This window comes from Gymnogyps californianus, chromosome 17, assembly GCF_018139145.2.
Source record: "Gymnogyps californianus isolate 813 chromosome 17, ASM1813914v2, whole genome shotgun sequence".
NCBI lineage: Eukaryota > Metazoa > Chordata > Aves > Accipitriformes > Cathartidae > Gymnogyps > Gymnogyps californianus.
In genome coordinates, this window is record NC_059487.1 from 16295431 (window position 1) to 16322809 (window position 27379).

General features: G+C 51.6%; 2 protein-coding genes across 2 annotated transcripts; one reads left to right on the plus strand and one right to left on the minus strand.

Moving 5' to 3' along the window:
- The first annotated feature begins 620 nt into the window (after positions 1 to 620).
- Positions 621 to 21224, plus strand: HELZ2 (helicase with zinc finger 2). The gene is made up of 19 exons (XM_050907469.1): positions 621 to 1066; positions 1186 to 1369; positions 1772 to 1879; positions 2521 to 3044; positions 3414 to 4046; positions 5086 to 5869; positions 6307 to 6382; positions 7745 to 11246; positions 12094 to 12179; positions 12577 to 12708; positions 12955 to 13122; positions 13389 to 13530; positions 13993 to 14109; positions 14698 to 14890; positions 15687 to 15821; positions 16067 to 16285; positions 16572 to 16728; positions 17166 to 17333; positions 17832 to 21224. Exons 1-19 carry the CDS (start codon positions 702 to 704, stop codon positions 17954 to 17956), a joined length of 7818 nt encoding a protein of 2605 aa, XP_050763426.1. The 5' UTR covers positions 621 to 701; the 3' UTR covers positions 17957 to 21224.
- Positions 21225 to 22041: 817 nt separating this feature from the next.
- On the minus strand, positions 22042 to 26311 carry FNDC11 (fibronectin type III domain containing 11). The gene is made up of 2 exons (XM_050907608.1): positions 26288 to 26311; positions 22042 to 22998 (listed from the first exon to the last, which is right to left on the minus strand). The coding sequence occupies exons 1-2, from the start codon at positions 26309 to 26311 to the stop codon at positions 22042 to 22044; spliced, it is 981 nt and encodes a 326-aa protein (XP_050763565.1).
- Positions 26312 to 27379: the final 1068 nt, after the last annotated feature.

Genomic DNA, 27379 nt, shown 5'->3' on the forward strand with positions numbered 1-27379 from the left:
CCCCCGGCATCGCCTCGTAGGAACTTCCCGCCGTTAATTTTGCTCCACTCGAGCCACCGCTGAGGATGCCGACGGCAAACGGCCCGGCGGTGCCGCTGGGCAGCCTCCAGCGGCAGCTGGAGCTGCGCCTGGTCTGCTCCAAGTGCAGCGTGAAGGAGAACGAGATCACCTACCAGCTGCGAGAGGTGGAGCACAAGTGCATGTACGAGATCCTCCTGGCCCGCTGCCGCAGCCGCCGGAGCACAGCATGGAGGAAGGTGTCCAGGCGGCCGGGCTTCCCCAATCCGGCTCGATACACTGTCTGCAGATACTATGTGGTGGGGCTGGGCTGCAGCAAGCACAGGAGCCAGTGCACCTTTGCCTGGAGCCCGGAGGAGGCCATGGTCTGGAATTTTGAGAGGGAGCATCAGCTGGAGCGGCGCCAGCTGAAGGCAGCGGTGCTGCAGGCACAGCTGGGGGGTCGCCCCGCCGCCACCCCCCACCCCGCGGCCAGCGCCGCCGGCGAGATCACCAGCGAGTTCGGGGGGCAGTTCCAGGAGATCTGCAAGCGTTGCTTCTTCGGCCGCCCCCAGCGCATCTCGGCGGGCGGCCAGGGGCGGCTCTGCGAGTTCCACTGGACCTGGGACCCCCTCCTGGTGCACGTGGTGTCGGACAGCCGGAGGAAGCAGCAATACACCGCCATCCGGCCCTGCCCTGAGTTCATGCCGATCCTCAGCTACTGCAGGTTCGTCTCCAGGGGCCAGCCCTGCAAGCACAGCCCACAGCGCTGCCAGTACGCGCACAGCGACGTGGAGATGGCCGTCTGGGAAGCCGAGAGGGAGCACGGCTTGGTTCGCTCCGACCTGTTGCCGGCCACGGAGACCTGCAGCTCCAACGGCGAGCTGGCGGCGCCTGCGCCGGTGCACTTCTACTGCCGGGTCTGTCTGGTGACCTTCAGCTCGCAGGAGAGCTTCGAGAGCCACTGCTCCTCCGTCGAACACATGCAGATGCTCTCGGCCGACACTTCTGTCCAGTGGGTCCACCGCGCGCCGCCACTCGGGCTGAGCAAGTTCTCGCTGTGTAGCAGGTAAGGCATCCACCCAGTGCAGCGGGGAAGAGGGCAGGGGCAGCAGGCAGCTGCCGGCTCCCTGTGGACCCCCATGCCACCAGGCATGGGTGGCACCTGGGACACCTCTCTCCCGACAGAGCGGAGGTGTGCGAAATGGGGGACAGCTGCACCAAGGCTCATTCCGCCGAGGAGCTGCAGGAGTGGATCCAGAGGGTGAAGGTTGCTGTGAAGAAAAAGAAGCAAGCACTGAAGGAAGGGCTCTTGTCCTACCAGGACCGGCTCATTGCCGAGTATCGGATGTGCTCCAACGAGGTGTTGATTGTGAGTGGCGGGCGGCAGGGTGGGAACGCGTTGGTCCGGCGCATCGCGAGAAGTCTCTTGTGTAAGAGCTTGGGAAGGGGGCCCACCGCTCACCTTTCTAACGGTGATGCAGAAAGGGTTGTCGCATCCCCCTTCCTTCACCCCTTTGGAGATGGCAACCCGAGAGCCTGCTCGGGGTACCCGACTGCACTGCTCTGCCGTGGGTCCTTTCATTTCCCAAGGCCGCTGCCTGGGGACGCTGAGCAGCGGTAGGTGAGGACTGAGCATGAGGATTTACTGACGGTGCTCTCTCGGGGGGGATGTAGTGTAAAGGCAAAGGATGAAGATGGCCCCACGGAGGGCTCTGCAGCGTGTCCCTGGGATGTTGCCTTCAGTCCCGCTCCTCTCGTGCCTCCCCCACAGATGGCTGAGCATGTCGAGGGTGCCAGAGTTGTGTGTGAGCAGCCTCTGCACGTACAGTTGGAGGACAGGAGGATGAAATACCAGTGGAAGTTCAGGGTCCACTCCCAGGTAAGGCCAGCTCTGTGCAGCGGGAGGCTGCGAGCCGCTGGCAGTGCCTGCTGCTGTGCACAGTCCTTGTCCTTTGGGGTTTTTTGTTTGGTTTTTTTAATTATTGTTTCTGCAAGGGGCAGAAGGATAAGGATTTGGGGATGTGTTGGGTATTTGGGAGCCGCTCAGGCTCAGGTGGTGCCTGAGCTGGGGCCGTGCGTGAGGGGTGCAGCCACCATGTCTCCTGTCTCGTCTCGTGCGGTGGGGCTGGGGTGGCCCCGGCTGCTCTCAGCACCTCCCATGTATCATCACAAATAACAAGAGTCGGCTGCTTTCCTGCGCAGGATTTCATGCGTGTTGGGGGCAAGAGCCTGGGTCTCATTGTCCTCTTCAACGTAGGAGATTTCCCTTTTACAGCAGACTGGCTCAATTGCTATAAAACTGAAACCTGAGGTTCTTTAAGAGCTTAAAGTAATTGCTGTGGCGTTGCACAAGGAATAAGCTCCTTTAAGGAGAATTGCAAGTGCGCTGTAGGTGCGACACGGCATTCGGTTCCTGCAGCAGCTTTCAGTAGGAAATGCTGCTGGGAGGACCTCATCAGCCGCTGGGCTCTTCCCATGGGCTGCCCTCACCGTGTCCCTGTCTTTCTCCTCAACCGGCAGATGCCTCTGCAGCACGTGGCGCTGCTGAAACGGGAACCTGGAGTCAACTTCTACCTCTCGGGGAATGGGCTTTCCCGGGGCCTCCACTACCTTCGGGGGCAGCACGTGGCCACCCTGCCTTCCTCCCCACCCACCGCACTGGTGGAGGTCTGCGTGGAGTGCTGCACGCTGGGCGTCTTCGAGCAGTGGGTGGTGTTTGACTTCGGCAGACGCCCCGTCCTCATGCAGAAGATCAAGGTGAAGGTGGGCCGGCGGGAGACCCCCCAGCAAGTCCCCGGCAGCAGGGAGAGCAGCCGCCCCGTCAACTTTGTGCGATGGGATAGAGGTAACCGGATCATCGTTCCCAGCGTGCCAAGGACTGGTGAAGATGTGGATCTGCTGGCCAAGTACAAACCTCCTGCTCTCGCGCTGGACTACCAGCGCGAAGGTGGTGCAACCGTCCCCATCACCCGTCTCAACTATCGCGAGAGGATGCACAGCTTCCTCTTCCGTGAGGAAGAAGCCGAACAGGCTCTGATTGCCAAGTAAGTGCCAAGTGTGGATCCAGAGGGGTTCCTCCTCGCTGTGGACCACGGGCCCGTTGCTAACCCTTGGGGCCGTGCTGCTACTGAAGTCTCTGTCCCTTCTGGGTTGGGTCCTGGGGCGCCTTCCCAGAAAAAAGGAAACCTGCCAAGAAAGATGGCTTGCAGGGTGGTGATAGGAGGGGAAGGGCTGGGTCTTGTCCTGTGGCCGTGGATTAGCTAGAAGCACGGTTTCTGTCTCCGTGTGCTCAGGGGGCTGGCAGAGCTTCGCTGGGGGTAGGTGGCAATCCCCCCTCTGCAGCGGGGAGGGCGGTCGCTGATGAGCCGATGGGCCAGTTCTCTGCTGTTCATTTGGGTGTTTCCTCCTTTCAGACTCAACCTGCGGGTCCTTATCTCGCTGACCCCCATGCTGCAAAGCCTCTCCATGGGGATGAAGTTTGCCCTCTCTGGTGAGCTGTTTGCTGAAGTGCCTACCCCTTATAACCTCTCGCCGGACACAGACGAGGGCTATCTGCTGAGCAGGTCTGTGCCCACTGCTTTCCTGGCACTTGACCCACCTGCAGACAATCGGGTTTACGAGGTTAGTGTGGAGCATAAAGCCACCACAGAGAACACCATCTGGCTACAGATACCAAAGAGATGCTGCTCAGAGCTGAACTTCAAGCCAAACACCTCCCACAAGGTGGAGATCCAGTTCCAAATCGACCAGCTGCTGTTCCGGCAGTGGCACCAGGCTGTGGACCGCTTGTTGGATGAGAAGCTGGTCCTACCAGATGTTGCCAGTTGCTCTGTCCCCTACTCTCTTGGGTCACCACAGAAAGGGAATAGAAAGCAGAAACTAGCCATCTCCTTCATCACGGGCCGGGCAACCAGCAGCCGGCAGGTCCCACCTCTTCTCATCTACGGGCCTTTCGGCACAGGCAAGACGTTCACCTTGGCCATGGCCACCATGGAGATCCTCAGGCAGCCCAACACACGGGTGCTGATCTGCACTCACACTAACAGGTTAGCAGGGGGTGAGGGAAGAGGCAACCAGAGTTGTGGGCCGGGTCCAAGCGAGCTGGTCCACTGCTTGCCTGGTGGGATCAGTGGGAGCCAGGGTGTATGAGACAGAGCTGAGCTGCCCTTTTCTTAGTATGCGTTTCAATTCCTGGTTTAAATCATTTTTATTTAATATGTCTTAAACTGCTCTAGCACTTCCTGCTAGGAAGAAGCCTGGCATGGGTGGAAGTCTTTGTGGAAGAGGCAGTGTGTTCCTGCCTCTTTATAAAATGGGGCTGGGGTCGGAGAGACAGTTAGTTCTTTCTAGCGTTTACTGTGCGCTGGAAGAAGTAGAAAGCCATTGCCTGACCTTGCTGCGATAATCTTGTGCTCTACTTGCCCTTGAAGACTATTGTGCTCTGTGCACATGCCAATTGTTTTACTTTTCCGGGGAGAGTTTGGGGAAGAGGAAATGCAGATCTGGTCTGACTGCTGTTGAATCTGCCTTCAGAGAAACTAGGCCAAGATTGTTAAAATTAGAGCAGTTACGCTGAAAAGAGTGTCCACATCTGATCCTGCAGGCTGTTACTGCCTTAGTTTTTAATGTGTAATAAATGGGTGACTGCTAATCTTAGCCTGTTTCAGGCTGTCTGCTTGCACTGAAGCTTCTTCTGCAGATCTTGTATCACCCACCCGGGCTGGGGATGGTTAGCTGTCAGAGGAGACGTCTGTGTGACTTGGCCCCAGAGAGCAGCAGGGCCACAGATTTTGTTGGGCACATTGCGTTTTTCCATATGAGCGTCGAGAGATGCCCTAGTCTTGAGTATCGACTCCTATTTTAAACCGTACTCTCAAAATAGGCTTGGAATTGGTGGCTGCGTAAACAGCGGCTTCTTTGCGCATACGTGAATATCTCCTGTGACGAGCGCGTTGTCAGCCAAACCTGGGGGAGAGTTTGGGTGCGTGTTGGGGGATGATCAGATAGCGCATTGGGATGATGGTCACAGCATTTGGGAACAGCACTTACAGTTCCTTGAGGGTTTCGCCTTTTGTTCCCCTCCAGTGCTGCTGACATCTACATCCGGGAGTATTTCCATAACTACGTGACCAACGGGCATCCGTGGGCTGTTCCCTTGAGGATTATATCCACTGACCGTCCCATCAACCTGACGGACCCCATCACTCAGATGTACTGCTGCATCTCGCCAGACCAGCGCTCCTTCCGGCACCCCACGCAGGCGGAGATCGACAGGCACCACATCATTATCACCACCTCCATGTTATCCAAGAACTTGAAGGTTGCCCCAGGCTACTTCACCCACATCATGATCGACGAGGCTGCTCAGATGCTGGAGTGCGAAGCTTTGGTCCCACTCTCCTACGCCACTTTTGAGACCCGGATTGTCCTTGCTGGGGACCACATGCAGATAACCCCAAAGCTGTTCTGTGTTGGGGATGGACAATCTGCTGATCACACCCTGTTAAACCGACTCTTTCAGTTTTACCAGAAAGAGAGGCATGAAGTGGCTATGAAGAGCAGGATCATCTTCAATGAGAATTATCGTTCCACTGCAGGCATAATTGAGTTTGTCTCCAAGCACTTCTACGTTGGCAAAGGCAATGCTATCCAAGCCAGTGGGAACATCCCACCCCATCCCGAAATGTACCCACTCATGTTCTGCTACGTGTCTGGCGTGGCTGAAAGGGATATGTCCATGATTTCTTGGCACAACACCTCCGAGATAATACAAGTGATTGAGAAAGTGAAGGAGATCTATCAGAGGTGGCCAGATGAATGGGGTGTCCGAGATCTGAAGAGGATCTGTGTGGTCTCCCATGGGACGCAGGTATGTAGGAGAACCACGCATTCCCCACATGAAGGGGCTATGCATGCACTGCTGACCGCTCTCTAAACACTCCCTAATAAATGCTGGACTCTATTTATGATAAACCTTGTGCTAGTCAAAATAGGGAATGTGGGGTCTTGCATGCCATCAGTGTTTTTTCAAGGCGCTCTCCATTTGGGTAGTGTGTCATGGGTGGTCGGAGCAGAGATGCCTCATGGTGGGATGGTTTAGTTGAAGATTTCTTTCAGTGTCTTCTAGGCAGGTTAACTACAGGGCAGACTGGGAGCCCTGGCTGAAGCCAGCCCAGGATGTGTGGCTGCTGTTGAGTAACTTTCCTGGGGAGCCTGCAGCTGAGAAGAGTGAGGGACCTTGGCGTTGGGTGGGGGGCGTTTCTGAGCTGAAACTGTATTCAGTCGTGCCTATTTCTTTCTTACCAGGTTTCTGCAACAAGACAAGAGCTGAGGAAGAGGCAGCTACAAGATGTGGTGGTAGAAAACTATGAAAACTTGCCAGGTTTGTGTCTTGTGTGATAGTTAGTCATGCCTGGCTGCGTTTTGAGGTCTTCTGTGTGCTAGAGAGAACTTTCCAACTCATGCTGGTGGACAGGAGAGTCTATTGCAGCTACAGCCACTGTGTAATGAGCAGGGGGAAGAGATACTGGGTCGTTAGCAGAGGTCTTTCTGGCATCTTAATGTTGTCCTGCTTGCTAAAATGCAAAATACTGACTGATCTCGTGGCAAAATATCTTGCTGGTGCATGCGGTGCTGTTAGGCAGAGGTCCCCTGCCCTTCCCCGTGGCTCTGCCACCACCACAGCCCACGTAGCGCTGATTAGGAGAAGGGAGTGCCTGGAAATCCTTTGGCTGATTTCCATCCCCTTCTGGTTGGTAATTCTTTGATTTTTGTCTTTCCTTAGTGAATAAGATTTCACACTGAATTAAATCTGCACCCAACTGTCAACTCGTTTCAAATATATGGACGTTGCTTTGTAGGAGGGTGAAAACCCTGTAAGCGCGATCCCAGGGACTTGAGCATGTGTGAATCGTGTGAAGCCCCAAGTATCAGCGGGGGAGGCTAGTAATAGAAGGGAATTGAAACCAGGATGGCCTGTGGGTACCAGTCACAGCAAAAATCGCAGAACAGCTCACTAAAGGACGAGTCTGCTGCTCTGGATGATGAGAAAGGGATGGGGCTGGTTTTGTCCTCAAGGACTTAGTTTATGACTCATCCATGTTTTTATTATTATTATTTTTTTTTATTGTGCAGCTGGGACTCCTCATGGTGAGAATAACTGACCCCTGGGGTGTGTTTCTGATCTCCACACCCTTTCTTTGCAGTCTCTTCCCAGCTCTGAAATCACCAGGGTGCCTCTTGCTGTTTGTTATTTGTCATGCGATCAGCAGAGCTGTCCTTGAGGGGAGAGGGATTCTTGCAAACGGTCACTGCTCTTGTTCCTGCAAGACCCTCAGTTCCCTGAGGAATCTGGGATTCACAGAAAACTCTACCCGTGTTTGCCAGGAGTGGCTGGCGGGGGCTGCCGGTGGCACTGAGCATGCGGGGCTGCTCCATGGGCACTCGTGGCTGCACTGGTCCGATGACCTGCCTTCCTCCCGTCTCCACGCTGCCCTTCCCTGCCTGGTGTGTGGGTGGTGGTGGCCTCATGGTGTCCATCCTGGTTCGTGCCTGGAGGCCCTCACGATCCCCAAGAGCTGCTTTATTCACATCAGGAGACTTTCCATGACTCAGCCAAGTGAGGTTACATCAGCCCACAGCCACGTAACACGGCGTAGATGGGCAGAGCATCGGGTGGCAGCCAGACAGGGTCTTCCTCGTTGGGTTCCCGTGAATGACTTCTCCCTTGTCCCCTCTGGTGCAGGGCGGGAGTTCCGGGTCATCATCATCAGCACGGTCCACACCAGTGAGAGCCTGTGCGTCTCGGCCTCCCACCACGAGTTCTTCAACGAAGCCAGAGTGCTCAACACAATCATGACCCGGGCTCAGTCGCTGGTTGTTGCGGTGGGGGATGCCGTGGCCTTGTGCTCCCACGGCCAGTGCAGCAAGGTGTGGAAGCGCTTCATCCAGCAGTGCATCGAGAAGGGGAGCGTCTTCCCGGAGGACCTAACGATGGCCCAGATCAAACAGGCTGCATGCGACCAGGAGATCTGGAGCAGGAGGAGCCCGGAGAGGGATGAGGAGGACAGCGACACGGATTCCTGGAGCTCTGAGGCTGAGAGCGTGAATCCCGACGATCCCATCCTCCAGGAGCTCTTAGATGAGAGCAAGAACGTGCTGGTGACGGTGTCCGAAGAAGGGCTGCTGAATGTGAAGTCTGAGACTTCAAACCTGTGGGAAGACAGGCAGGAATACGTCAGCTTCTCTTCTCAGACGATGCAGGAGTATCTGCACATGCACCCCAAAATGTACAAGAGGTGCGAGCTGATCAAAGAAGGGTTCGACAGAGCTTCTGCCTTCACCCTCAACGACTCCCCTGCGATGACCATTCAGATCAAAGGCAGAGTTCACTGCGGGACGGCCTTCACTGGGGATGAGGTGCTTGTGGCAATCCTGCAGAGCAGCACGGCTGACAGCGGCAGCCACCGCCCTCAGGGGAAGGTGGTGGGCATCTTCAAGCGCGCGGAGAGAGAACGGACCTTCATCTGCATGATGGACGAATTTGATCCCCGGGTGATGATACCCATCGATCCCACTGTCACCAAAATATTCGTCCCAGGGCTGAAAGAGAAACCCAACGTCATTCCCATCCGCAGGCTTGTCAATGGGAAGTACAGAGTGGTCAGCTGCGAGAAGATCAGCCAGGAGACGAGGAGATGCCAGTTATTTTGCGTCCAGGTAATCTCCTGGCGGGAAGGGTTTTACTACCCTTTGGGGATAATAACTGAGATTCTGCACGCAGCATTGACTTTAGAAGAAGGCTTAAAGATCCTTGACTTGGAGTATGGTTTGGACAAGAAATACCCAGTTACTGTCACCAAGGAGTCAGCCAAATACACCTCCAGCAGCAAACTAAACCTCACCAAGGAAAATCTGAAGGACTGTCGGAGTTACGTAACCTTCACTGTCGACCCCCAAGGTGCCAGGGATTTGGACGATGCTGTCAGCGTTAGGGATCTTGGGCGTCACTATGAGATTGGGATCCACATTGCAGACGTGGCTGGCATCATTCCCAAAGGCAGCGCCTTGGACCTGGAAGCAAAGAAGCGGGGTGTCACCTACTACGCTCCCAACCAGGAGCCTCTGTGCATGTTCCCACCCCACATTAGCCAAGACGTCTGCAGCCTCCTGCCGCAGAAAGATCGTCGGGTGATCTCCTTGTTTGTCACCGTAGAAAAGGAGACTGATGAGATGTTAAAGGAAGTCTTCACCATCTCTGTGATCCGCTCGGACAGGCAGCTGTCCTATGAAGAGGCAGAGCTCTGCATTAAGGACCGCTACAGGGGAGCGGCAGGGGCTCTTCATTTCGATACCCTGGAGGACTGCATAGCTGTGGCTTATCACTTCTCCAGGATCCATCGGAAGTTTCGGCTGCAGGAGGACTGTTTCTATGACCGGCTGGACGAGGAAAGCTCCCCAGGTAACAGGGGATCCCATCAGATGATAGAGGAGTTAATGATCATGTTCAACAGTTTCGTGGCCGAGTTCCTCACCAACCAGGAGGACACCAGAAATGTCACTCCTCTCCGGTGTCAGTGTGAGCCAAGCTCTCAACAGTTGTCACTCATGAAAAACAAGTACAGCCACATCCTTCCTTTGTCCATCCATCTCTCGCACCACCTGGGAGAGGTGCCTCCTGGCCAAGACTCCTCTAAAAATGTGGAGTTCAGTCTCTTGGCCCCCATCTGGGAGCACCTGCAGTCAGCCGCTAACGTCCGTGACTTCCACAAGATGCTAGACCTTATCGTTACTGATGACATCCACCCAAAGCTGGCCCCCGTGGCCCTGGAGTTCAGGAGACTGCTCAGCCGCTCCTATTTCAGTCGCTCCAACTCCACCGTCCAGTCGAAAGCAGGCCATTACTCCCTGCACGTTGACTCGTACACCTGGGCTTCCTCTCCCATCCGCCGGTACGTCGATGTTGTGGTCCAGCGGCACCTTCATTCCGTGCTCTGCAAGAAGCCCATCGTCTATTCTGCAGACGACATTGAGTTTCTCTGTCATGACTTCAACAGGAAGAATTCCCAGGCGACGATGTACGAGAAGAGAGCCCACTGTCTGCAGATGGCCACCCAGCTGAAGGGCCAAGTCCTGCAGAAGGTCGCCTTCGTAGTGAACATCGAAGGGATGAACAAGTATTTTAAAGTCCTGTTTCCACTGAACAAAGAGAGTCTTCCGGATCCCCAGATAATTAACTACAGGTCTCTTCAGCTGATAGAGCAGCCCGTGTTCATCCAGCAGCGGAGCAGCATCAGGCTGACGTGGAAGAGGAGGATGTACTCTGTGGAGACAATGAAGGAGCACAGCCTGCGGGAAGGACCTCTCCGCGACCGCAACATCACCCTCTTCAGCACCCGGACTTGGCAAGACGTGCTCACAGCCATCAAGAGCGAGGAGTTTGAGACCGCTGCCTGCCTCCTTCGGAAGAGCGAGGAGCTGCACCAGCGGCACATGGGCTGGGTAAGGAAGAGCCAGTGCTCGCACTACGTGGAGCTCTTCCTGGAGCTGAGCGCCGGCGATGCGCTGCAGTTCCAGCTCACCACGGACATCTGCCGGGGCTTCCTGGTGCCCTTCGTGCAGCTGTGGTGCGTGACGCCGGGTTTCGACGTCTGCCTGCAGCACTCGGAAAAGCCTATTGATTGCTTCTCTGCCTACGCCACCCTGCTGTCCAAAGACAAGTACAAGCACGCAACAGAGTATAACAAGGTATGGATGCCGATGAGCGCCATGGAGTCTGCTTCGTGTGCAGTGGCCGAAAACGACTCGATTGTCCTCCATGATGTCAAAATAACCTGGGCAAAGCAAAGGACAAGAAAAGGGCAGCTGCAAGGGAGTTTCCTCCTAAACAAGCAAGTTTTGAAGGAGTGCTCCATTGAAGTGGACTTCAACCACTGTTACTTGTGCATTCGCTTAGGTGGGCTGAAGCTTCAAAGCGATGAGGAATACCTTAGCCACAGCCTCCAGAACCTGACTTTTCTTAACAAGGGCAGTTCAGAAAGCAAACTTGTGGTTGATCCAGATACCTACACCTGGGTGGCTCACGGGGTCACTGAAGAGTTCAGCGACGACGAGAAGTCAGACAGGACTAGTCAGCAGACTATGAACTTTTACATCCACTATATGTCTATGGAGAACATCCCTGTGGAAATCTCACAGGCCTCTGCCAGGTTCACGGTGGAGCTCATACCAAAGATGCTGCCAGACGTGTAAGTGTGCGTAGCGGTCATGCTCTGGTTAACCTGTCCATGCAGAGCAACGGCTTCCCACGGGACTCCTTTGCTGCACCCAAACGGGCTTTGCTCGCTGGTGCGGCTGATCCCCTGAAAAATCTGTCTTTGCCCAGCTCCGACTGGCCGTGCTGCTGGGCCGTTGATGTTTGGCGGGGGTGGCAGCATTTCTCAGATCTGTTCTCCAGGTAGCCTCTTGCTCTTCTGGTTGGCCTTGAGAACGGGGAGATAGGGGAAGGTGCCGTGCTGAAATTTCCCTGGGCATCTGTTTCTTATGTTACTGGATTGCTGCAATATGTGTCATAAAAGGCAGTGTGAAGCACTGGATCAGGGTTTGCTTAGCAGAAGTGCTCCCTGATTTCCCAATCGTTCCCCTTTGTTCTTGCTGTGAAGCAAGATCTGCTCTTATTAAAGCAGAGCTGATGTCTAGTTTGCCCTTCTTTGTACACAGCATGGACTGCTACGCATCCACAACTGCTGTAGCTTTTTCAGGGCAGAATGTGCTTCCTTTTGTATCGTGAATTTTAGGAAAAAATTGGAAGCTAATCCAATAAAATGGGGTGGGCCATAATAAAATGGAGTTGGGACAGAAGTTCTGCTCCTTGCTCTCAACATCTTTGCAGGCTCAGCTCTTCAGACAGTTGAGAAATAGTCCCAGATGCACAAGAGCAGAATGAGTTGTTTTGGTTTAAGTTCTTTGTGGAAGGATTTAATGCAATACCAAAGCAGAGTGAAAGAATAAACAAGACAGTTGTACAAAGCTGTATTACAATTTTTGCTATTTTATGCTACATTCCATTCATTCTTATTTTTCCCTGTCTGTCAGACGGAAAGAAAAGGCAATTTGGAGGCTCAAATATGCTTCCGAGCTTGCTAAAAGCATCGCCCTCGGCCATGAACCTCCTAAAAAAGGTAAGTGCAAATATTCACCTTTCTTACCCTGTGGCTACTTGCTTCTGGCCTGGGCAGGTGCCCTGGCAGCTTCCGTGGGCCCTTGCCATAGGGGTTACGCTCCCAGACCAGGAGGTTCCCCTGCCAAGGGTAGGAGAGGAGCTGCTAGGCTGGCAGAGTGAAGGTAATATGGGATGCCCTGCTGGCGAGTGGCACGGGTGATGTTTTAATCGCCGGGACTCACAGAGAAGGCTCATGGGCAGAACATCTTGGTATGGGACAAGGATTACTTTTAGGTGGTCTTGTAAATGGGCCACGATTGCTTGGTACCTGCTGCTGCATCCTCCTGTTGAATCGCTTGTGTGCTGTCTTCAGGAACCTCCTTTAAACTTGTTTTCTTGGCTCTTTGCTGTAACAGTGACAACGTCCAAAATCCTGCAGCGAAAATCCTTTGATCTCCCTGGCAGCCTCGGGAAGCTTAACCAGAGTCAGAACCAGGCTATTCTAAATGCTCTGAGAAAATCCTTCACGCTCATCCAAGGCCCACCAGGTAAGGCTGGGGGGACGGCACGAGTACATGCCTGCTTTGCTGTGAAAGGCAGGTCAGAGCTAATCTGTTGCTTTCCGTAGGACCCTTGGTGCGACAGGAGAAGGGAGCGTGGGTTGGCATCACCCGCAGCTGTTCAAGGCAGCCCCCTCAGTTCTTGATTTTATTTCGTGACTGATCATCCGGATGGTGATCTAGAGCATGGGTGTCGTGGTTCAAGTGTTCTCAGCAACCTCTTTGTTTTTCTAGGCACAGGGAAAACCGTTGTTGGAACTCACATTGTCTACTGGTTCCATAAGCTGAATGAGGAGAGCGTCGAGAAGGAGCAAACACTGTTCTCTGAAGAAGAAAAGACCAAGGGGAGAAAGTGCATCTTGTACTGTGGCCCATCCAACAAGTCTGTTGATGTTGTTGCTGGTAACTATCGTTTTTAAGCCCCTGAAGTGGCTCGTACTGGTGGGAGGGAGAACATGTGGCCACGAGCAGGAGGGGCCGAAAGCAGGGCTGGTCCTTACAGAAGACCCCTCGCTGCAGGGCGAGGATCGGTGAAGGTGGGGTTGATGAGCGAGGGGTGGGGAGAAGAGGCACGTGCATGGCAAACGCTGGACACCTCGCAGGCCGTGAGCTTTCTCAGCATCACCGGTGTCTGGTGCTGTCTGAGCAGACCTGTCCTCCTTCCCCAGAGATGCTGCTGAAGATGAAGAACCTGAAACCACTGAGGGTTTACGGGGAGGCCATTGAGACGATGGAATACCCATACCCAGGCAGCAACCGGCACCTCTACCGCAAAGCCTTGCGGGATGCAAAACCGAAGCGTGAGCTCAGGTAGGACCGCATGGCCCCGCGGGTTCCGAGAGTGCTGGGGAGCGATGTTTTCAGCACCAGTAAAGCTGAACAAGCCAGAGCAAATGCGGTTTCCACTCCGCTACTGTGGAGCAGCACTATTAACCTGCTTTGTAATTAATTTTTTCAAGTGAAGGAGTGTAGTCTAATGTAGCACCTAGTCAGGAAACCCAGGTTGTTGAAAAGATCTTAGATGTTTTCATCTCTCTCTTGAACAGCTCTAGAAGTCTCTGACTTCATTCCTGCTTGCAACTGCTAAAGAAAAGTGGTGGTATTTTGTGTCCTCAAGGGTGAACTAAGTGTGATAAAGGTGGAACAGTCTGGCTGTGACTTCTTTAGCTAATGGGGTTTTTCCACATAGACAAGCGTGGTCTGCTTCACTGCAGAAGAGATCACTTGGGTTTGTGTTGGGGGAAAATATTTATATGTTGACTCTTTATTCAGCGAAATAATCCTGCATCATCGCATCCGGCGGCCGCCCAACCCTTTCTGGCAGGAGATCTGTAACTTTGACACTCGGATGAAGAAAGGAGAGCAGATAACAGAAGAAGAAACAAGGAAGTGAGTACAAAGAGACCCTGGTGAGAGACGGCTGACTTTGGCCGTGACCCACCTCTGAAGGAAGCACTGCCCGAAGGAGCGCAGTGCAGCAATCTCCTCCCCCTGCGAGAAGAGGTTTGGGCTGAACTTGCTAGGTCTCAGCTGACACAAACTTGTAGACTGCGTGAAAGTCAGCGGATTTGTCCTGGCTCGTGCAAGCCAAGGGACTAGGTGAAAACATCAAGACAGATTAATAAGCTGTGTGTTTGGAACGATGATCAAAAGTGATTAGCTCAGGGTTAGTGGTACAGTGCAGAGCCTCAGCATCACTTCAGCTCCGGTGCTGTTGTCCATCTGGACCAAAAGTCATATTATGCATGTGTGACACTTGCATCCTCCACCCTGAGCCCCTGCCCTGTTGAGTTCAGGACAAAGTACATTTCCTACAGTGTCCATCCAAAGCCCTTTTCTGGGAACACCAGCTCTTCCTGGGGAGGGAGATGAAGCCATAATTATTTGGGAAAGTATAGCCTCTGCCTGGTTCCTGCATGAGGGACCTGGACATGTTTCCCTTATGCATAACCTGGTGTCTTCTGCATCGACCACCAGGTACAAAAATCAGTTGTCGGCTGCTCGTGCACATGAACTGACAGGCCACGATGTCATCCTGTGCACGTGCTCTGCTGCATCTGCCACCTCCCTGGAGCAGCTCAATGTCAAGCAGATAATCATCGATGAGTGTGCCATGTCCACGGAGCCCGAGACCCTCATCCCCTTGGTCAGCCACCACCATGCTGAGAAGGTAAGTCCCTTCCAAAGACGTGTCTCTATGACGGCTGCTCAGGGCTCTTGAACATCAGCATGTCTTCCACCCCTTACCATGCTGCTCTTCCAAGTTTTACCAGGTTTTAAGGTTGTTCTTGGTAGTATCTATGATGGTGTATCAATGTTTCAGCCTTCAGGGAGTTGTTTCCTTTGAGGTATAAGTCTACTAACTATAATTAAAATCTTCAGGCACAGAGAAGTACATGCAGTACGTAAGTATTCTCACTAGATGCATGAGCTGCGCATTATCTGTTCATACCACATAAAGCAGAGTCGTAAGACCTGCTGTAGGCCTGAAAGCTGTGGTGGAGAACTATTGCATCTGCTTGCCTCTCTGCTGTGTGTATCAGCTCAGCTCCTTGTCTTCAAACAGTTACACCCATACCATCTCCTCTGAACTTGCTCTTGGCTTTCTGCAAGAGAAAACAAGTGGTGGTGTGGCTGGGGTTTTGGTGCTTCTTTACAGGGTGGGTATCACTGCCACCAAAAAACGTGCTGACCCAGGTACGAAGTATTAACGTGACAAGAAGCATAGAGCACATCTTAGTAGACTTACTACATGACGTCTTTCTCCTATCAGATGGGAACAAGGGTCCATGTTATCTGGGTCAGGATCTTTATATAATGCCCAACATGGTCTTTGATTGAGGTTGCTGTAACTGTAACATAAATAAGGAGCAACAAATGTCTGTGTACAAATAGCTGTTCAAAGAGCTGACTGCCTTCACCAGTGCCACCACCCTCATAGTTGAGGTGTCCACTCTTCGTTCCAGGTTGTTTTGCTTGGGGATCACAAACAGCTGCGGCCTGTGGTCAATAATGACTTCTGCAAGAGTCTTGGCATGGAGAAGTCTCTTTTTGAGCGCTACCAGAATCAGGCGTGGATGCTGGATGTGCAGTACCGCATGGTGAGGCCCTCAAGTGGATTGTCTTTTCTCCCTCACAGAAAATGCTGCTAGCGGGGCTTGCCTCAAGCCACTGGGAAACAGATATTCTCCATTTGTGCTTTCCCTTCCTAGAGTAATGAATAATGCGCTCGCCCGGTGCCAGCTATAGCACGATGGCATTGCAGGTGAAGCCTGCCCAAAAAGATGCTGCAGGTCGAGAAGTTCCTTGGGTTTTGTTTACCTGTTTCTTCCCTTTTCTCTGCCAGCACAAAGGCATTTGCGAGTTCCCATCCCAGGAGTTTTATGAAACGCGCCTGAAAACGTGCCCCCAGCTTCTTCGTAAACCCAGTGTCTTCTACCACAAAGATAACAGCTGCTGCCCTATCATCTTCGGGCACGTGGAGGGGAAGGAGCAGAGCCTCATGATTTCCACTGAGGAAGGAAACGAGAACTCCAAAGCTAACCCAGAAGAAGCGGAGCAGGCGGTGAGGAGGGTCCTGGGGAATTGCTGGAGATGCAAAAGGGAGGGTGTTGTGCTGGGCGACCCTGGGGATTGCGGAGGGACGATGAGTAGCGATGTAAGATAAAGATCAGCGGGGTGCAGTATCTGCTTGGAGTCTTCTTGGGTCTGGAGGGAGCTGTAGGGAAGTGTGACCCAGAGCAGGGGGAGCAGCACAGCCCAGGCACCATCGCTGCCCTGGGGACAGGGTGCTGGAGGGCTGGTTCCCTCCGGCCACAGCTCCCAGGTGAGCGGGACCCTGGTCTCCCCAGGTGAGGATGGCGAAGCAGCTGACACTAGATGGCACCATCCAGCCGGAGAGCATCGCCATCCTGAGCCCCTACAACGCCCAGGTGTCGGAGATCAGCAAGAGCCTCCTGAAAGAGAGCATCCATGGAGTGACCGTCTGCACCATCATGAAGAGTCAAGGTGAGGCTGGCAGGAGAGGGGAGGGTTGGTTCGGTTCTCTCCTGCCTTCCTGAGGACCCAAGCAACTTCTCACAGAGACGGTCTTCCAGCAAATCCTACACCAGGGTCGTTTCAGCCATGGAGAAAGCATCCTTGGGCCAGATTTCGGGGTGATTTGTGATTATAATAAATCCTTTGGAAACCTCTGGAGTGCCCAGGCAGGGTGAGACTGCTGAAGATAGGAAGGTGGAGGATGTCTGAAGGGGATGTTAAAGTACTGCCATAACACGTGGTCTTTGGAGAGCAAAGACCGGGAGTCCGATGGCCTCCAAAACTGGAGAAACACAAGCGGTGGCTGCAGTTTTGTGGGTCTTGCTGTAGAGAAATGAGTGTCTTGTGGGGTGGAGGGTGGCCAGATGCTTCCTTCTAAAAAAATCTGCTTCAATTCTGCTTTCTAGGAAGTGAGTGGAGATATGTGATCCTGTCGACTGTACGCTCCTGCCCCCAATCAGAGATCGATCGGAAGCCCACAAAGAGCTGGCAGAAGAAGTACCTGGGGTTTGTTACCGACCCAAACCAGGTCAATGTCGGCATCACGCGAGCTCAGGAAGGACTCTGCATTTTAGGTGGGTCTCCTGGGAGCGTGCACAGGCCTGCAAGGGAACAGGATGCTTGGATAAAGGGGTGGAGATCCAAACTAGTACTACCGATGGTCTTGCCCTTTAGACTGTCTGTGGCTTTGAAACTGGGCTATCTGGGCAATCTGTGCAAAGCAGAGATCGTGCGTGGCTCGTATGCAGCATGTATAATTAGTTTTTCTCACCCTCTGGTTTGGACCACGTTGTTTCTGTCACTTGCATGCTAGAGCTCTCTCCTAACAGCATTTGGCTGCTTATTTTTCTCCTAATCACGCAGGCGTAGGCTGTGATGTGTAGGGAAGCTGCTCGCAGATATGACAGCACTGGAAAGGGAGCTGGGATTTCACAGAGCTCTGGCTAGAAGGAAATGTCCCTGCAAGTTATCCAGCACCCTTAGGCTAGAAATGTTAGACAAAAGTTTCTGTGACGGTATCGTCCGAGCCTCTTCTGGCCACTAACCCGCTGCCCCCATCCCTGTGCCAACAGGGAACCGGTACCTCCTGGAGTGCAACCCTTTGTGGAGGAGACTGCTGCAGCATTACAGACAGCACAACTGCTATACTGCAGCCCAGGGGATTTTTGTCAGGAAGACTTCAGCCCTCCGCCGATGAGGATGGGTTGTACCTCGATGAGCTCGTCCCTCTCTACCTGAACTGCGTTACGTGTGCCTTGGGAAGGACGCAATCTTTCCATTCTTTCATGACCCATGGAGCCAAATGCCGCGGGGGTGCCGGGATCTTCCCCTGCGCAGTGACAGCTCAGCTTCGGTGCGTGCTTTGGCATCTTGGGGGTTTTTTTAATCAGTGCAACCTTGGACAGGAACTTTCAGCTCTAGCAAACCAAAAAGCATTGGAAATGGATGGATGGGTGTGTGACTTTATTGATGATGATCCTGGTTTTTTAACTGTAAGATGCTCAGCAGAGCCCCCATCCTATCTGCCAGTGCAGCTGCGCTTTGGGGACCAAATACTCAGTCCATTCATCGAGGGTGGAATGACTGCACGCAACGGAGCCGTGCAGCAAGCTGCCATTTGCCATAGAGGACCAAAGCTTCTGAGTACTACCACTCATTTTAAAACCAAGGCCAGGGAATTTTTAAGGCTTCTCATTTCTCAACGCAGAAAACCAACTTTTTTTGTTTTGGGGGTTTTTTTTTAAGTGAAGGAAGAAAGCAAAGAGAGAACCATGTACCACTCTTTGTCTGGCCAAAACGCTGTTCTCTGAGCGTGTAAATATCACAGAGCGAAGGCCAAGTTGATTTTGTAAATAGATTTACTTATTCTTTGTACAAAGGAGGTTGTCCTCACCAGCATAAAGTTAATGAAAAGCAAGGACCGCTCCTACCAGGAAACGTTGGAATTTGTAAGCATATTTTAAACTGTTCTGAGTTTTAGTTGAAATCTCCTCCTGTAAGAGCCCCCCTTTCCTACCCCATATTTTTTTAAAGCTGCTTCTAATTTATTAACTTTTAACTCCGTGAATTTGTTTCACAGTCTTATAGCCTGAGTTTTTAAGAGCGGTGATGGAAATTTGATAAATGTACCACAGCATATATATGTGTATAATGTATTTTTTTATTTTAAGTAGCCAAACTGCTGTGAACTGGAAGCTGTGATTCACTAGAGAAAAGCTGCTTTTGCCCGGTAACGTATGGCTGATACAGATGTATAGCGGTGAAGCGGTGCTCTCTGCTGAATCATGGAGCTGCTTTTTGAAGCATGATAGTTTTGAGGGAGGGTGTCTTTTATCTCATTTCAATTCTGAATGTATGAAGTGCCTGCCTCGGCTCTCCCCAAGACCACACGCTTGGCTGTCTCTAGATGTTCACGTGGGTTGGAGCCAAGATGCAATCACGGTGGTTTTGCACCAGGTCTATACTGTGCTGGGACACAAGTCCTCCTTGGCGTAAGTGAGGGGTCCCCGTGACTTCACAGCGCTACGGCAGGGATGAATTTTGTCCTGTGTTTGCAACTGAAAATGCAGCATGGCTCTTTCCAGTGTGCAGGAATGTGCAATAAGAAAGCGTTGTGTCTGGTAAAGTCCTTATTTAATGCTGTGTTTCTTCTCGTGACTCTGTGTTAGACTTGACTCAACCTATGGAGAAATTTTGTTGTTCTCTTCCTTATTTTAAACTACCTTCCTGCACTTCTGCATTTGGTGGGTTTGATCTGTACGCTAGAGACCACCCAGGCTTGCTCTTGTCTTACTGAAGCATAATAACGGGCATATGGCTGGCGATGCCATGAGGGACAAAAGCCTGTAGGAAGTAACTCCTGCTGGTTCTAAAGATGCTCGAGAAAAGCTGTAAAGTTCATTGCTCCTCTTTGAAGTCATCCCGGCTGGGATCTTAAAAGATTCTGCGCCAGCCTGATTTTGCAAATATGATTGCAATTCCAAAATAAGCTTGTATGGGAATAATTTTGTGGAGTACTGGAATGCACTCATGTATCTCCCAGCTGATGTGGAGAATTGCAAAAGATGCTGGAATTGTTGGGATAAATACTTTACCATGGTGCCAGCATCATTCTAACAAAGTCATCTTGGTCCCTTTGGAACCAGCGGGTCTCATTTTCATGATCTAATGTAAGCGAAGAGTCTCTCCGCTGGTTTTTTTGCTGGTTATTTCATTACACGTAACACAAATGAGGAGACTCACCCCAAGTGTAGTGGCTTAGTCCACTGCTCTTGTGTGGGGTTTGGCCATGTGTTCGTGTAGACCAAGAAAGAGACCTCACAAAGCATCTCCCTTTGCCTTCAGCAGGGAAAAACTGTTTACTGCTACTCCTTGGAGGGTAAAGCCTAGACTGAAATGCTTTGCTTGGTCACTCACCTCTGTGTTGCAAGACAATATACTTCCCCCCCTCCCCGAAGATGCATTTTGTAACTGGTGTTTAGAAAACGCTGCCCTAGACCACCCAAGCAGCCAGGCTGGACTCTTGGGCTGTTTGGGCTGTGAGCAGGTACCTGTAGAGTTGGTCATGCGGCTGCAATAGTCAGGGATAGCAGAAAGTGCAATTAATCAAACTTTTTATAGACTGTTAGTGACAGCTGAGTATCGTGTTCTTGTCCTGATGCTTATGGATAGAATCGTAGAGATTAATAGAGAAAAAACAGTTCAACGTAGTCCGGTTTCATTTGCACACAGAGCTTTGAATTTACTTTTGAAAGAATTTTATGTTGGAGCACATATTCTTAAAATACTTGTAAAAAACAAAACCACCAAACCTTCGGTCATTCCAGTAGGAAACCACTGGCAGCATGGTGCACAGGGTATCTCTCCGATCACAGGCTCTACGTTTTCCGCAGCTCACAGACAAAAGAACATTGTTGCAGGACACAAATGTCAATTCATCCAACAGGATAACTTAATTTCCTCGGCACTAGCTAGAGCTTGAGCCCAAGCTGAACAACGGGAACCTGCGTACGCAGCAAGCGGTGTGCCAGGCGTCAGCCTGTGACGGTTCGTGCAGTTGGAGCCATCGCCTTGCATCCTGCTCGGACTGGCAGTGAAATTACAGACGTCCAGAACTAGGAAACCTCTCCTTGGCTTCAGCTGGCAAAGGAGAAGCCCACTGGACTTGTTTTTTGGACCGATCTGTGTAGGACAATCAATTTACTGCAATAAATTGTTGGGTTTTTTAAAAATAGAAATGAAATGTTAAGTGTCATGAAGTGTAAATTAAGGAACTTTAAACGTGGCAGGTTTTTATCTTTTGTATGTCTGTGACTTGCAGCAAACCTCAAATGACGTTTTGGATACAAATATTTTTACCTGCTTCTACCGTTTATAAGAATGAACCTCAACATTCCTTTTTTGATATTTAAGCCATAATTGTAAAAATGATTTGAATTTATTTAAATAATAAATTTTATTACTAAAAGGTCTGTTTATGCGATGGTTTGACTAGAATCTGTGTGGGGACAGCTATATTTGGACTGAACCAACTGGTAAAAAAGCAAATGAGCATTAACTGTAGTACATGGCGGAAAAGATTGTTTTCTACATATTGGTCGTGTGGATGTATTACCCTGCCCTGGTTGTTGTGGGGGCTTGGGGGGGTGGTTGGGGTTTTTTTGTTGTTCTGTTTTTGGGTTGTGTTGGTTTTTTTAATCAGAGTGATCTTCTCATGCGCTGTAGAGGGATGAGCATGAAATCATGCTTAGGTACCTGTAAGGCACAGGGTGTAGAGGGTGAGAGGAACCAGAGATGCAGACAAGTTAGGGTGAGTGATTTGAAGAGCTCAGGATTCAGTTCAGGTGTTCTGGAGGAAGGACGTGGGGAAAAAAAATAACTTGGGGTAAAAAACCCAAAACAACATCATTGCAAGAAGCTGGCACTGGGCATCGTTCGGTGGTTGGAAAGCACGGGATGATGGAGATGCTTCTAGCTCCTGTGCTTTGCATCCGAGGTGTCCTGCAAGACTGCCTGCTTCTAGCTGCTCCCACCTGTGAGTTCTGGCAGCGGGAAGTGGGTGGTGAGTCCCGAATGCTGCCTAAGGATGTTATTTTGTGTGAGAAATTTGGAATGGGTTACTGTTAACCTGGAAAGATTTGGGGAAGGCGCTTGTAAAATTGTTGTTGAAAACAGAACGAGTTCAGTTTTACACGGAATGTTTAAAAATAAGGTTTACCTTTAATTTTTCTCATTTGTCTTTTTCAAATGGATAACATGAGAAAAATGTTCTTGTGTGCCACCTCATCCTTCTGGTGCACAAGCACTGCTTTCCGCGTCTTCAACAGCATTAGTTTTTGTCTCCAGCGTAATGCTGTCGTGCCATTTGTCACAGACAAATGTTTGAGTGTGTGATCTTCTAATTGTGAATTTGTATAATCTGCCAGGCTGCAGGTCCTGGACTACGCATGTGTTGGAGGTGACTGCCCAAGTCCTACCGTATCCCGCTTCTGTCTGACTCCCATTTGTCAGTAACTTAACGCACAGTTCACATGGTTCGAGGTGTGACTCTTGATTTTCGGTAAACCACTTGAGCTTGGCCCAGTCCTTGTGTGCAAATGATTCTTTTCGATCAAAAATCAGTGGCATCTTTATACAGAGAGAAAGCCTAATGTTGGGGAGTCTAGTACCTCTAAGATCCACATGTGACACCAAACGGTGCTTGACGAAGAGCTTTCCTGGCACTTGCAAGGAAAGGAGAGTTTCCATAAACTCAGAGAGCTTGGACAGTCTCTGCATAATCAAGTCCCACCGGGAGAGGAAAGTTATCACGTCACAGGTCTCTACGTAACAGCTCAGCTCCTCCCGACCTCGTTCCAGCTGCTCTAACAGCTCAGTTAAAAGTGATAGCTGGATTTCAGTCTGGTTTTTTCCCACCTTCTTCATCCTCTGTAATTGGTAGGAGTCTATTAGTCGCAAGATGTCAGTGCGATGCATGACGTGGTTCTGGTCTCTCACGTTCACGTGTTTGGGCTCGATCTCCAAGTAAAAGTAACACTTCTTCAGAAGCTCAGCTTTGTTCTGGTAGTGCTGGAGGTTGTGGAGGCTCAGGTTGGAGTGCAGGAACTGCAGAACAAGGCTTCTCCTTTCCAAGTACAGCTCCCAGCTGGCATTGCCTTGTTGTTCTTCGCTGTGCGCAGTACTCTCTGAACCGGTTTCAAACTCATTGAAAATCGCAGCCATGATTCCAAAGCTCAGTTGCTGTGTAAGAAAGCAGCAATAATAACATTAAGAACCGAAGGAAAAGCAGCTGTGAGGGAGTATAATCATGGCTGTGACTCTCCTCTCTTAATTAAAGCTTAGCTTATAAATTTATAGATGGGAAAGAACTGTTAGACTAGATGTAGCTCCAGAGGAATTTTCCTTTATAGTTGTATGGTTTCTAATGTTTTGTATAGTCTACTTTTATATATTCCAACCAACTGGTCTCCTGCTACCCCCCTTGAGAGGTTCTACCTCTGCTTAATAGATTCACTGTCAGGAATTATTCTCTGGTATACTCTGCCAAAATTTCTCCCTATCTTATTATCTTCTGTTTCATTCTAATTAGATGCCTTTGTACTCCTGTAAGCAATTTCTTTCCATTCTTCTACATCTCTGGAGATGTCTATTTTTCTCTCTTTATAATCTGCCAGGCTGTTGAGGTTTGAGACCCATCTTCTAAGCCAATTCCTACAGCTATATAATCACCTTGGTGATTCAAATTAACCCTCTGCCCCTCAAGCAAGCTGGTATGCAGCAGGCAGAACCACGCAATACGCTGAGTGCCGCCTCACAACAGCTTTCAAGAGGAGTGCCAGCATTTTTCCTTGCACCTCTGCCTTCAATGGCAGATTGACAGCTGTAACCTGACAACGTTCTCAGTGATGTACTGCTTTCTCTTTCTTTGGTTTTAGTTTACATCATCACCCTCGGTCCATGACATCTACTTGCTTTCTTGTAGAAGAACACTGTTAGTCTATCAACAATGTACAGTAAGAGAATGAAACACATGTAAAGCACCTGTGAACAGATAACGGTTTGCTGTTACGAAGGTGTTTAGGTAGTGGTCCTTTGCAACGCTATATCTGCTGTCTTAGTCTTAGCTGTTTTATTTACTGACAAAGATGTGCCCTGGTTGGTGGTGCCTGCTGAGCCAAGATGGAAGGCATTTCTCTGTTGTGCTTTAGCTGAAGTACCTGTGGCTCACACAGCTTATGTATCATAAACAGAAATTAGCTAAATAAATGCCTGTCTCCCTGTTGTTGGTAATGTTGTAATGAGAACCCAGCTGGACGTGGAGAACGTGGCTTTCACGAGCTGAACACGCTCGATTTGAAAAAGAAATAAATACGGAATTCTGAAAGTAGGATTTTGTGACCTCAGTCAGATTGTGATGATACGCTCTAGCAACGTGTAACTTTCCTCATTCTATGTAATTTTCTGGTTATAATTATTTAAGTTCTTGTAGTATCTAACTGGGATATTTTAATTCTTACATGTCTTGTAGAAGCTAGATGGTGATATCTAGTTGACAAAGCAATTTTTCTTACCCTCATTTTCCCTAAATACATAACAGAACTAATAATACTTCCTCGTAGGAAATTCAAGCGTTTGTAAACCTTTCAGATGTCTGGCCCCTAGCTGCACTACAATTTATACTAATTCACTCATTCACTGCAACTGTTTTCCCAAGAGAGCTGTCAACTTAAAAAAACAAGCTGTATTTCCTTTACACTTTTTTCTTTCCACAAAAAAAAAACCCCAAAAACCTAAACCAAAGCAGTGCCAGTTCCTGGCATCCCCGTATGGAGCACAACAGGGACAGCACATGCACCAGGTGACATTACCCCGCTTTCAGAGCGATGTGGCTCCCTAAAGCAGTCTGTTTGCCCACAGACAGAGCTGTGATTGTGCTTGTTTTCCCCTTCTGTTTTTACATCCCTTTTTTTCTTGCCAGAAACGGCTGTTTTCCCAGTAGCGCCGCTATGTTTGCAGCCTGGGAGGCTGCAGTCGCCCAAGCTGGGGCCTCCCCCAGGCCAGCGCTTGGAGGGGGTGGAAGGGGGCACCCAGGGGAGCCGGGGGCACCCCAACACCTTCCCCACGGCTCAAACCCAGCCCTTCATCCCAGGGCTGCGGCCTCCTCACGCTGCCCCGGGCTGGGGGAAAAGCCCTGGCCCCTCCAGCAAGGGCCAAGCCCGGGAAGGCCCAAGCCTGCCTTACCCAGCCCCGTCGAGCCCCGACCCACCTTGTCAGGCCCCGGGGAGCTCCGTCCAGCGGCCCCGGCCCCGGCCCGGCCCTGCCCGGCTCTACCTGCGGCCCGGCCCGGCAGCCCGCAGCCCTGCAGGCCGCGGCGGTTGCCATGGCGACGCATTGTGGCGTGCGGGGCCTGGGCCGGGGCCTGTGCTGGGACCGGGACCGGGACCGGGACCGGGACCGGGGGGGGTCCCTGCCTGCCCTCCCCACCACCCAGGCCCAGGGAGCCGCGGGCAAACCGCCCAAGGACGAGGCTCCAGCGTCTTGGGTGGAGGCGGGTGCTGTTCCCTCTCCCTGCAGTTGGTTTCCACCACCCAGTCGTGCCCCGGCTGGCAGGGCTGAGCCCCTGGCACCCACCAACTTCCCCCCCCAAGCCCCTGCTTTTCACCGTGATGCTTTTTGCTCTTGGCGGCAGTGGTTTGTGGGGACATATACCCCAATTGTCTACAGGACTGTAGGCCCCAAAATCGTTTGTACCTTCCCCTCCAATAAACCTCAGTAATCCGCTTCTCAGCCACAATCCCCCCGCTTCGCCCTCTGGTCCCTGGGGAAACATGGTACCTTGGGTCCCTGCGGGTTCAGTGACACCAGGCCGGCCCCAAGGGGAGATGGCCGCGTGCGTGGGGAGAGGAGCGCAGCCGCGCTCTCCTCTGCCTGCTTAATTAGCGGCGCCTGTTTTTATACCGAAAGCGGTGACTCAGGTCGCTTACAGCGAGCCGGCACACAATGCCTGCCTGTTGTAATCACAGTGGGATGCATCTCCCGGTGCTGGGCACGGGGCGAGGGGTCAGTGAGATCCTTGAGCTGGGCATTGTGCACTTCGAGGTGTGAGAAGGCTCTGTCCCCCACCCCAGGGCTGTGCCCGGGCAGTTTCCCATCGTGCTGGAGGGCACGGAGGAGAAGAGCAGAGGGGCCGAGGGCTCTGTGCTTCCCCCTTAGCAGGCACGTTTTGTTTCACTCCCATCTTGTGCCCTTGATGCTGCGATGGGGCTGTGGGAGCGCTAAGCTGACGAAAGGACCATTTTCTGAGGACTGCGGGGTTTGTTTCTCGTTGGAGAATCCAAAATGTGATTTCCAAAGCTTTGCTTCCCTGCGTGTGATGTTCCCACGGCTCCTCCAACGTTTCACCTCTGCTCCATGGAGCTAGGCAGCGGCCTCAGTGTTTTATGAGCCCTAGCTCCACGGCCAAGGAGCCTAACTGAGCTGCTTCACTGTGGGCTGGTTTAAAGCTCTGTTCTCTCTGCAGAGCCCGGACCTTAGCGGTGAACTGCGGGGACATGGCCTCGAGCCAAGGGTCCCTGCAGACAGAGATATGAAGTAGCTAAGGCAGGACAGCCAGAAAATGGTAAATGCTCGCTCAGAGCAAGGTGTAGTGAGCGCAGCACTGAGCAGAAAAGCTGGCTCCATCCTGGGAAGCCTTAAGGTCATGCTAGTGGCACCCTGTGAGGTGGCCGCGGTGAAGCACCGTGCCGGCACGCGGCTGCCCTGTTTCTCACACCGCAGGCACCTCGCTGGGGTTTTGAGTCGCCTGGTGCAGGTACGCCTCTGCCTCTGGGGCTGGTGAATCCTCGCAGCCCTGGCTAGCCAGGCTGCTCCAAACAACTGTGCTGTTCGTAGCATTTTTGGGAGGAGGATTGTGAATGACCCTGCCCTGAATTCCTGCGCATTGGGACATCATCGTCAGCACCCCACTGCTGCCCTGCCTGGGACCTGCTCTGAGCCCAGCGTGGGGAGGATCCGAGATACCCACAGATAGGCTTCAGCTTTGCTTTTTGCTGCTTTGCAAATGTTCATATTCACCCAGGAAAGCATAGGTGGTTCAGGGGTACTGACGGGAGCTGCAGGGCTTTATGGCATGCTGTGGGGTGGGGGCATTTTCACTCTTCGAGGGTGAATCTTGCAGTCTTTACATCTGAGGCCAGACACACTCCAGTGCTTTGCTCTCTGCAGTGAGACTGAGGCTGTTTCACAAAGTGCCAGGAGTTTTAACTTAAACACATAATCCTTATTAAAGAGATGTGTTGAAATAGGATATAAACTGCTCCATTAAGTGCAGCAAACTTCCTTTTGGGTAGGAAAGGATTTTCCTGCTCTGCTTTGCTGTGGGACCTCACTGGTCCCAGCTGTTTTATTGTGGAGAAGAGACTGGCTCGTCTGGTTCACAGTGGCGAGCTCAATACCGTGACCGGTGTGTTCATCAGCAAACCGGACAGGCGTCCTGCGTCTGAAGGTGCCTTCATACTCCTTGCGATTAAATCTTTGGGTCAGGGCTTAGCCTTAATGCTGTCTTGTACGCATAGCTGGTGCATCTCTGCTAAGCTTTTTTAATTGAATGATAGGCAAGATC

What these genes read in the sequence shown, in the direction of transcription:
- HELZ2 (XM_050907469.1), top strand. Translation starts at nt 702, where the DNA reads ATGCCGATCCTCAGCTACTGCAGGTTCGTCTCCAGGGGCCAGCCCTGC. An exon ending in CCAAAGATGCTGCCAGACGT is followed by an intron (nt 11,247 to 12,093) that starts GTAAGTGTGCGT and finishes CCTGTCTGTCAG; the next exon opens with ACGGAAAGAAAAGGCAATTT. An exon ending in ACAGAAGAAGAAACAAGGAA is followed by an intron (nt 14,110 to 14,697) that starts GTGAGTACAAAG and finishes ATCGACCACCAG; the next exon opens with GTACAAAAATCAGTTGTCGG.
- FNDC11 (XM_050907608.1), bottom strand. Translation starts at nt 26,311, where the DNA reads ATGTCCCCGCAGTTCACCGCTAAG. An exon ending in CCCCGCAGTTCACCGCTAAG is followed by an intron (nt 22,999 to 26,287) that starts GTCCGGGCTCTG and finishes TTTCTTACACAG; the next exon opens with CAACTGAGCTTTGGAATCAT.